The sequence below is a fragment of the Crocuta crocuta genome, unplaced genomic scaffold (assembly GCF_008692635.1).
Source record: "Crocuta crocuta isolate KB4526 unplaced genomic scaffold, BGI_CrCroc_1.0 scaffold2720, whole genome shotgun sequence".
Taxonomy (NCBI): domain Eukaryota; kingdom Metazoa; phylum Chordata; class Mammalia; order Carnivora; family Hyaenidae; genus Crocuta; species Crocuta crocuta.
This window is the reverse complement of record NW_027531055.1, coordinates 136,312-146,854: the sequence shown is the minus strand read 5'-3', so window position 1 is coordinate 146,854 and position 10,543 is coordinate 136,312. Positions and strand designations below refer to the sequence as shown.

Sequence of the window (10,543 nt, the reverse complement as noted above, 5' to 3'; positions counted from 1 at the left end):
CCACCACGCGGTGACATGCTGGCCGTCTGCAACGCCCCGGGCCACGGTGCGAAGGCACGGCCGGCGGGCCACGACCCGGGGTCACAGCGCCCCACCCCCCAGCCTGGCCGCCCTGAACCTTGGTTGCTGGTCTGCGCGCCCCGCGCACCTTGGCCTGACCCCAGCCCTGGGCTCACCTGCCCCTACCTGGTGCCCCTTCCTGCTCCGAGAGGCGAGTTCTCACCTGTTTCAGACTTGGACGAGCTCCCTGAACTTCAGGGTGGAGGGTGGACCTCTGGGGTCACCTTTTGTCACCCTGTTGCGCCCCCGCGACTTGTCGCGAAGGCATCACAACCCCCCGCTGCCTGTCCTCCGCGCACCCACCCGCTCTCTCCGCTCCCTGCCCCCAGCCCCCCGCCTCCTGCTGCTCCGGAGCCTTCACACTTGACCGCTGGACACACGGGGGTCTGGCTGGAAACCCCCTCCCCGCGCAGTTGGAAATCTGCGTGTAACTTTTTTCTTTTTCCTTAACTTTCCTTTTCTCTTTTTTCTTTTCTTTTCTCTTCGTTTCTTTTTTCCTTTCTTTAAAGGGAACGCATCCCAAATTTTCGTGTTCTTGTTGTGCGGAGGCCACACGCCCAGTTTTAGGATGCAGGCTGCGCAGTGAGCACCGCCTGTAACTTTCGCCTTCACTTAGCTAGCGGCCTGCGCCGGGCAGCAGCCCTGTTGAGTGTGAAGGCCAGACCTCCTGGCGTGTTGCGTAGACCTCCCGGCGTGTGTGTAGACCTCCCGACGCGTGGTGTGTGGGACTGTGCCTTAGAGGAAAAAGGTAATAGAGTTGTAGGGAAGAGAAAGTGCGTTTACTGTAACAGTCTGTGCAGAAGTGGGTTCAAGCAGTTCAGACCCGTGTTCACTGTCACGTTAGGGAGCCTGCACAGCGTGTCCTGCAGCCTGTGAGTAGAGGTGGGGCGGCCGTGTATGGGCAGGAGCCTGCTGAGCGTCCCTGTGGCGAAGGTGAGACCCAGATCCTGCAGTGGGTCCACTCGGAATGGCCTGTTGCGGGGTCCAGAACAGTGTGGGTGCATGCGTGTGTGTGCGCGTGCAAACGAGCTAGCAGGGGCAGAGCTGGGGGGGCAGGGGCGTGCGGGGCCAGCTCAGCAGCTCGGTAGCTCTTGGCAGAGGGGGCACCCAGAAGACAATGGTGTCTGTCCACTCAATTGCTGCTTTTGGGTGGAGGTTTCAGCCAACCCGAAATTGTTGCTTGAGTTGTTTTTTTTTTTTTTGAACCGCTTAATTGCAGTATGATTTACACACCAGGGTAGTCGCTAATGCTTGAATCAAGAAACAAACAGAACAGAAAGAGCGGATTTGCTTAAACCCTTTTGGAAGCCACAGAACCCCTTGGTGCTTCTAGAAGTGGTGTCTCCGCACATCTGAGCGGCCCCTGTGCCGGGCGCCTGGCTCTCAGAGTAGGGCCCAGCCCCCGCGCCACAGTTCCCAAAGGCACACACTGTGACAAGCCTCCGTGCTGGCCCTCTGCCTTCCCGTGTCCTGCTGTGTGGTGTCAGACCTGCATCCTGTGGCCGCGCTGTGCTGTGTGGCCCCAGCCTGGTACCTGGCTCCGTGTCCTCGGGGCCAGGGCCTGTAAACGCCTGTGCGACGTGACGGAGAGCGCGAAGGTCGTGTGTGTCCCTCGCTGCCACACTTCCTTGCTGGCTCGCCCCTGGGGGCTCCAGGGGGAGGGGGCTTTCAGCTCGGGGTTCTCTCTCTGTTGAGCGGTTTTGAAACTTCCCAGGGAACTAAATACAGATGTCATTTTTGGGAACCTGAAGGAGTGGGTCATCGCAGCAGCGGCTGTGACCTGGGGACTGGAGCGCAGGACTTAGTGTGCCCGCCGGTTGCCAGAGGAAGCGTTTTCTTCAGGAGGATCAAGGCTTTTTCTTGGTCCCTGTCTAGCAGTGGGCAGTGCCAGCCTGCCCATCCCGCCACCAGTGTGGTCAGCACACTGGCAGGTGACATCCCAGCATGCACAGGGGCTAGGGCAGGAAGGTCCAGAGAAGGAACCCCAGGAAAACTACCCATAGGCCCCACCGGTGACACCCAGCATGGGAGCACTTGTTCATCCAGAATGGGAGCACCTATTCATTGTGTTCTGGAGCCCGGGCCTGTGGGCGGCACACACTCTGCTGTGCGCCAGGTCCCCTCCTTCGTGGGTAGGCGTGAGGACCATCTCAGGGCCTTGCTCTTGTGTCCACAGGGAGGACGTGTCACTGTCCCGCCTCAGTGCCTCACCCCTGCACAGAGGGTGCTGAGCCCGGGAGGAGGGTAAAGAGGCAGACTCGGAAATCGTCCGGGATCTGAGCTCAGATGTGCGGGCTCTGAGTGGGCGCAGGGTTGAGGCCGCCTCCCCTGCAGAGCCCGGTGGGCAGTGGAGCAGATGGTCTCATGACCTGGTTGTGGTTTAGGGAGATGAGTACTCAGCGGAGGAGGGGCAGGAGGTAGAATGGGGGGCGGCCCCAAAGGGACAGCTTGTCCCGGTTCCAGGGTCAGCGTGCCCACTTGTGGAGTGGTGTGGAGGAGAGGCCGGGCTAACGGGCACCCGGGTCAGTGGACGAGCCGGGAGCCTGGGAAGCAGGGAGGGCGCTCCTCCACCCTGTGCCCCGGCCTGGTCCCTCCTCCCGCCCTCCCAGCCCCTGCCGCCCAGTGCTCAGCTTCCATTCCAGGCTGCACGAGGAGGCCAGCACAGCGCAAGGAGGTGACAGGGAAGGCCTTGCTGAGAAACGGAGACCCTTGCACAGGCTGGGTGGAGGGCCACGCGAGGCTCAGGTCACGGACAGTGGCCGAGGCCTGACAGTAGCAGTGCGGTCAGATTCCGGGTGTCTGTGGAGGGTGGGGCCGACGCATCGGCTGACATGTCAGAGGCTGGTTGATGCGCGAGAGGGTTCCCTGAGGCTTCCGCTGGAGCGACTGAAGGGGGCCCAGCGCTCCAAGGGGCCGGGGGGTGTGCAGGCACTCACACTCAGGTCAGGGAGAAGGGCGGGGCAGGGGAGCAGGGTGTTCATCTGGGTGAGATGGAAGGAAGGGGCAGAGTGGTCTCTGCATCATGATTGACTGATCACCTTGTCCCTGCTGAGAGCCCCAGTTTCTAATCAGAGACCCATTATCAACATTTAGATTGCATGACGGCACGTGCCCCAGCGCTTAGGACTAGAAGCACGTAGGGACGCTTGGGTGGCTCCGGTTATGATCTCGCGGTTTGCAAGTTGGAGCCCCGTGTTGGGCTCTGTGCTCAGAACTCAGAGCCTACAGCCTGCTTCGGACTCTGTGTCTCCCTCTCTCTCTGCCCCTTCCTGGCTCATGCCCCTTGGGGAGGGGCAGAGGGGGGGTAGAGGATCTGAAGTGGGATCCACGCTGACAGCACAGAGCCTGATGCAGGGCTTAAACTCATGAAGTGTGAGATCATGACCCGAGCCAAAGTTGGATGCTTAACCAACTGAGCCACCCAGGCGCCCCTGCTCTGCCATTTTTAATATTATGAGACAGAGTTATTTTGGATAAACGTGTGTGGATATACCGTAATTAGGGATTTATATCTTTTTCTTCTTTTTATTTTTTAAGTTTATTTAAATAACCTTTATACCCAGCATGGGGCTCAAACAAACAACCCTGAGATCAAGAGTCGCACACTCTTCTGACTGAGCCAGTCAGGCTTCCTGAAACTCCCATCTTTTTCTTTTGAAGTTGAGGCGTACGTACAGCAAACTGTACGAATCCTGAGCACGTAGCTAGATGTAACTCCGTCCGCGTGCCCAGTCCTCTCCCGCCCCCGCGAGGCCCCCTCTTGCCCCGCGCACGCGTTGATTCCTAAATGGAAATCTGTGTTTGTGTACTCAGTGCTTCTGACACCAATTGGGGGATTGCTGTGACCTCCTCCTTGGGTTCAGTGTTTCTAGAATGGCTCACAGGACTCCGGGAAGCACTAATTCCGTGTCACAGCTGGAAGAGACGCACGGGGCAGGTGTGGGGCGTAGGCCGCCGGGCTCCCGCGCACAGCACACCAGCCTCTCGGCACTGTGACGGGTCACTGGCCTGGGAGCGCTCTGAACCTCCGTGCTTAGGTGTTACTGGGGCTCCTTCGCGAAAGCTGATTGATTGCATTAGTGGTCGTGGGTGATTAGGTCAGTCTCCAGCCCCCTCCCTCACAGGAGGCGGGTGCGAAAGGGGCTCATGGGTAAAGAAGATGCTCTATGGCCCCATTGCCCTGGAAATCCCAGGGGTTTTAGGAGCTCTGTGCCCGAAACAGGGAAGGAGAGCAGGTGTCCAGTGGGCCACAGGATCGCACGGCCAGACGTCACTTCCCAGCATCTGTTGTCATTGGCTAGTTTTACCTGTTCTAAACATCACGTACCTGGAACCGTTCTTTAAATCCTGTCTCATCTCTGGTAGAAATGCCCTTTTAACCAGATGTGAATCTGTTGTACGGAAGTCAACTGGAGCCTGCTTTGGGGAGTGAATTCACGTGAAACCTGGGGTGGGCTCTGTGGGAGTCCTTGTTCATGCATTCGCTGCCGGTGCAGTTGTTCTGGTTGTAAACAGGTTCCCGGGAGAGTCAGTATTTGGGGAACAAGCTGCAGACCAGAAGGTACCAGCAGAGTGTGAGGTTCCAGACTGGGGCACTTGTGAGCTCCGAGTCCTGTTCTGAGTACAGCAGCTGGCCCACCCACTGGCCTTGGTGCCTGTGTTTGGGCTGCTCACTGCACTGGTCATCTGGGGAGGCCCAGATGTGTGGACATGCGCAGGCCACCAGGGGGTCAGACGGCTGGGCCTGGGGAAGCTTTCTCCTGAGGTTGGGGCGAGCAGCACGCCACCAGAGCAGGACTGGCGTATTGATGGCCTTTTAAGTGTTACGTTTTGGGGCAATGCTTCTGAGTCTCTGTGTAAAAGTTAAAATGCGTTATAAACAAGATTTGAACGATGTTTAAGGTCGTACGCACCTAGAACTCCCCGGGCCCAGCACGGGCCTCAGTGGGATCCGGGGGCTGGTGCCACGGTGCTGGGTGGGGTCCTCCAGGGCCTCTTCCCCGCGTTCAGGACAGAAATCAGGAGCGATCCCTGCTGTCCGGCTCCTTCAGGCTGTGTTCGTGAGCTCATTGAGGCCTGGCCAGAGCTGACAGACGGAGGTCAAGGCCAGAAAAAGAGGCCATCCCAGAGGTTCTTGTATGTCTATGTCTAACGGGAGTACAAGCTGATGGATTAGTAAAGTGGGTTCAGCTGGCCACAGAAGGTGTGATCAGTCGGTCAAAAAGCTGGGTCTGGTTTCGAGTAGATGGAATGTCAGTGCCAAAATAAAGCCTGTCTGACAGGCCCTGGGGAAGGCTGTTCAGTAATCCTTGGACTCCATCGTGAGGGCGTTAGTTTCTTACTCAGTCCCCTTCTCTGCCTGTGGGAAACACGGTTGTGTGCCTAGACTTTTTTACTTTTGATGTTTGATTTCACTTGAGGTAACAGATATAAAATAGAGATCTAAAGAGCGTGGGTTCTTTTTTTACTAGCGATATTTAAATTTTTTTTAATGTTTATTTTTGAGAGAGAGAGCATGTGCGTGCGTGAGCAGGGGAGGGGCAGAGAGAGAGGGACACAGAATCCAAAGCAGGCTCCAGGCTTCGAGCTGTCAGCACAGAGGCCAACGCGGGGCTCAAACCCGTGAACCATGAGAACATGACGTGAGCCAAAATCAGGCACTCAACCAGCCAAGCCCCTAGGAGGCCCTTTTACTAGTGAGTGATGTTTAAAGGTGAAAGTTGCCAACAGAGCTCAGAGCAGTGATTTGTGTGTCGTTGACGGCTCATGAGGTCAATTTAGCAGCATGACCGGAAAGAAGGACTGGGCCACGTGGGACACCTCTTGTGACAGTGAGTGGACTTTCACGAGCCCTTTGCTCTAGGGCTTGTGTGTAGCACACCCCCGCGTGGCCTTGAGAGGCGTGGGCCGAGGATCCTCCCTCCTCGGCTGCCCTGGCTGGCACTGTCCGCGCATCTGTGAGCCCTTCCACCGAAAGGCTTTAGTAAGTGGCACCTGGTGGCACTACTGTGTCTGTGCCATAGGGCTTCAGAGAGTGACATCCCCTGCTTGTGAAAGGGACAGATGGATGGTGCAGGGGCACAGACACGTGCTGAGAGTGTGTGGACTGGCGAGAGGGAGCTGTGGCCTCCTGCCAGGCGGCCTCGGGCATGACAGCGCACCTGCCCTGTGGTTGGAGGAGTGAGTGTCTGTGTGCTGGCCCACAGCCCAAGCGAGGCCTCGCAGGTTACAAGTCCAAGAGCCTTGGTTGAAAGTGGCTTTTGACATGGAGGAGAGTAACTGGGTGTTAAACGGAAACCAACTTGACAATAAACTATTTAAGAAAAAAAAAAAAAAAGAAAGTGGCTTTTGGCCAAGCAGAGAGGAGACAAGGACACCCCGTCTGTTGCTACTTCCTGTGGTGTCAGAGCAGCGTGGGACAGGGAAGATGGCCCTACAAACGTTGGAAAGAGGCGTCATTTCAGAACGTCCTGGTTCGAAAGTTGATGCGCTCCCCGTGCACATCCGTGAGAAGACACGGGGGTGTGTTTGCAGGCGTGCCTGGAGGGAAGCTCTCAGGAGCATTTGCAAAGGGGCCGGGGCGGCTTCATGTTCAGGGCCACTTGGGTACCATCCAGGTTGGAGGCTTAGCAGGTACAGTTTCTTCTGGCTTTTTGAGGTGCTGGATGTTGATCCGAGTGTCCCACGCAAGGTGTCAGAGCACCGTGGGAGCCTCTCCCCCGTCCAGCTCGCGTGTCCTGGTTGCCTTGCGTTGGGGGCCTTACCAAGGCCTGGTGGATGGCAGTGGGCAGCTCTCTAGCGCGGGGACCCTGGTGATGGGGGCCAGGGAGCGGAGCGCTGGTGCCAGGCAGGCTGTGTGCCTGCTGTCGGGTGACTTTGGAGAGGCCGACGCGTGGCGTGGCCGTCTCCTGGGTGCTGCCTCGTGCGGGGCAGGGCAGAATTTCCCACCAGGCCGACCTGTAGGAAGTCTGGGGGAGACAGGAAGGCACCAGAGTCAGGGGCTGCAGATGGCTCGCGTTAGCGGGAAGGGGGCATCCCCGGAAGCCGGCGCTCGCTCTGTCCTCGGGTCGGCAGGTGGGGCCGGGTGACCTTGAGGACAGCCTATTGGCCTAGGGGCTTCGGGGTGGACGTGCTGGTGCAGCTGTGCAGCGTGGGCAGGGCGCCACCCTGGCCGCGCCTCAGTTTCCGAGTTTGGGGTGTGAGATTGGACCGCTCCCCGTGGTGCCGAAGTCCCGGTTCTCCGATTCCAGACCACTGTATGGCTTGGCGACTGCGACCCCTCGCCGTGGGCCAGGGCTGTTTCCTGCAGGGGTTACTCTGGAGTCAGGGCAGCTCCTAGGCCCCCGCGTGACCCCCCACCCTGTGGTCTTCCTTAGGGCCTGGCGGTTCGCGGCGCTCATGGCTGCGGCCAGCGTGACCCCTCCTGGCTCCCTCGACCTGCTGCAGCCCGGCTTCTCCAAGACCCTGCTGGGGACCAAGCCGGAGGACAAGTACCTGTGCTCGGCCTGCAGGAACGTCCTGCGCAGGCCTTTCCAGGCGCAGTGTGGCCACCGCTACTGCTCCTCCTGTCTGACTAGCATCCTCAGGTACCGGGGCGCGGGCGGCAGGTCAGCCGGGGGGGGCGTGCTCCCAGCAACACCCCCGGAGGCAGAGATGCAGGCGCACTACAGACAGGAAAGTGAAGTTAGTGAAGGACGAGGAGGAGTCGCAGGTTGACAGGGCACAAGAGCCTGTTGACTGCCGCTACTCCGTGTGCATCGTGCAGGGACAAGCCCATTTAAAATCCCACTTGAAGGGCACCTGGGGGCTCATTCAGCTAAGCGGCCGACTTCGGCTCTGGTCATGATCTCACAGTCCGTGGGTTCAAGCCCCCCATCAGTTCTGTGCTGGCTGCTCAGAGCCTAGAGCTTATTTCCGATTCTGTGTCTCTCTCTCTGCCCCTCCCCCGCTCATGCTCTGTCTCAAAAATAAATAAAATATTAAAAAAAAAATACCACTTGGGACTCATGTTGCAAGTGTGTTGGATGTGCTACTTCAGATAATCGACACCTTCCAAGAGGCCTGTGAAGCCTGGTCTGAGGGCCCCTGGCACATTGAGGGCCGGCAGGTGGGCCCAGGGAGCCAGCACTTCACGCCTGGGCGTCCAGCTGAGCCACCAGAGAGCACCTGTGTTCGCAGCGGGCAGGTCACTATTACCAGGAGATTAGAATCCTCTCCAGTGTTTTAAGTGTTTTATTTTTATTTTTATTTTTTTTTTTAGTTGTTAATGTTTATTTTTGAGAAAGACACACACACAGCACAAGCTGGAGGGGGGTGGTCAAAGAGAGAGAGACAGAATCCAAAGCAGGCTCTAGGCTCTGAGCTGTCCGCACAGAGCCCAACGTGTGGCTTGAACCCATAAACTGGGAGATCATGACCTGGGCCGAAGTCGGATGCCTAGCCGAATGAGCCACCCAGGCGCCACTAAATGTCTTAAACATTGTACGTCGACGCGTGCTCGTCACCAGTTCGATGTCGGTCTAGAAAGTGTGGAATGGGGACAAGGAGCTGCGCTGGGCGTGCGGCAGACGGTGCTTGGCGGACGGTGCTCTTTGCAGCGGGTTTGACAGTGGTCCTCTCCCCTCCCCCCAGCTCCGGGCCCCAGAACTGTGCCGCCTGCGTTCACGAGGGCATATATGAAGAAGGCATTTCTATTTTGGAAAGTGGTTCGGTAAGTGAAAAGTCTTCAAGCAGAAAACGTCAAAGCACAGGAAACATTTTGGCGTTTCTTTTAGTAACACCAGTGGCCGCATGGACACACCCCTCGCTGCCATGGTCACGGCTGGCACGTGGAGCAGCTGCAGAAGAGGCGTCTTGCCGCTGGGCCTTGCTCCTGACCTCGGGCCCCTCTCCTCAGGCTTTCCCGGACAACGCCGCACGCAGGGAGGTGGAGAGCCTGCCGGCTGTCTGTCCCAGCGACGGCTGCACCTGGAAGGGGACCCTTAAAGAGTATGAGGTAGGGGCCGCCTGCGCCGGCTCGGCCTGGAGCCTGAACCCCACCCCCGAAGCAGCCCCACGGAGCCCTCTCAAGCCCGCCCAGTGCAAGTCTGGCTGCCGCCTGCAGGGGAAGGGCCGGTGGCCGATGACCCGCGCGTGGACCAGGGCCTGGGGAGCATGGCCTCAGGTGGGGCAGGCACCACGCTGGGCCTGGTGTCCTCTGTGCGCTGTGGCGGGGTGGCAGTGAGGCGGCCAGGGCGCTAGGACTTCGTGCCGGCCCTGCGGGCGCCACCACACCGTCCCCAACGCGCAGGAGAGTGACGCGCTGGCTCCGAGCCGTCTTTCTGCGAGTCTGCAGACGGGCTTTCTGCTCTTGACTTGTCTAGACGTTAGAACTTGCAGGAGTAACCATGTTCGATCTGTGGTCACGGAAAGTCATCTGGCCAGTGACCAGGCAGTGGCTGGTGTACCCATCCTGCCGTGGCCTGTCCCGGCCAGGCGGGGCTGGCGTACAGCCAGCGGGGGCTTCTGTGGGACCGGCATCTGGCAGCCAGACCTGCCGGCCCTCATGCCCCGTCCCCGGCTCCCCCGCTCGGCCGTCCTCGTCCTCCCTTCTTAGCTGGTGCGACACCGTGACTCACGCGCAGAAGTCACGGCAGCCAAGTGTCCACCAGCTGACAGTGGGACAGACAAGACACAGACAAGGTGGGTCTGTCCACACCATGGAATGGTATTCAGCCATAAAAAGGAAGGAAATGGTGGCCTGCGTGGCTGGACCTTGAGGGCATTCTGTTCAGTGGGTCGAGCCCATCGTAGGAGACGGGTCCTGTGGCCGTGCGCTCCCGTGACAGCCCCGGCGCCGTGGAACCCAGAGAGGCAAGAAGCGGCCTGGCTGCCGCCAGGGCGAGAAGTTGGGAACGGCACGGAGCAGCAGGCCGGGCTCTCAGACGGGCAGCCCCGTAGACGAGGCCGGAGGGTCTGTGGGTACGGAAGCCTGACCCCGGGACAGCCCATCATGGGGTGGCCGCTGGGCACCGAGTCGTGATGTGAGGGAGGGCCCGGGTCTGACACTGGGACCTGGGCTCCCGGCCTGTGTGCCGTCCTTCCTTCTCTTGACCCACCGGACTACGAGGTCCAGGCTCTGAGCCGTGTTTCCAGAGGAGCAGCTTGGCCGTGTCTAGGGAGGAGCCTCTGGGGGGGGAAGGCGAGGAGGTGTGCTCTCCGCCCAGCATCCGGCGGGCGTCCGGGGCCTCGAGTGGGGCAGCGCCGGGCTCTCTACACGCTCGCCGCTGCCTTCCCGAGAGTGAGACCTGGAGGCTCCCGGCTGTACCCACGCCGGGGGGACGCCCTGCTTAGGACAAGCCTGCAGGCCTTGGGGTTGGGGTCTCCCCGGGAGGGCGGAAGCCTGAGCAGGCTGTGGGGCTCAGTGGCAGCAAGGAGTAGGCACAGTGGGCTGCGTGTCCTTCTGCAGGGAACCCCCCCCCCCCCCCGGGCCCGGGGGGGGCCC

General features: G+C 59.6%; 1 protein-coding gene across 1 annotated transcript in view; it reads left to right on the top strand.

The window, feature by feature from the left end:
- The first annotated feature begins 7,436 nt into the window (after nucleotides 1-7,436).
- The window catches only part of TRAF2 (TNF receptor associated factor 2), a 13,557-nt gene continuing 10,450 nt past the window's right edge, over nucleotides 7,437-10,543 (top strand). Inside the window, exons 1-3 of the mRNA XM_077771016.1 lie at nucleotides 7,437-7,646; nucleotides 8,692-8,770; nucleotides 8,957-9,055. Of these exons, the coding sequence (XP_077627142.1) occupies nucleotides 7,459-7,646; nucleotides 8,692-8,770; nucleotides 8,957-9,055 (366 nt within the window). The 5' untranslated portion in view covers nucleotides 7,437-7,458. The remainder of the gene's footprint in view (nucleotides 7,647-8,691; nucleotides 8,771-8,956; nucleotides 9,056-10,543) is intronic.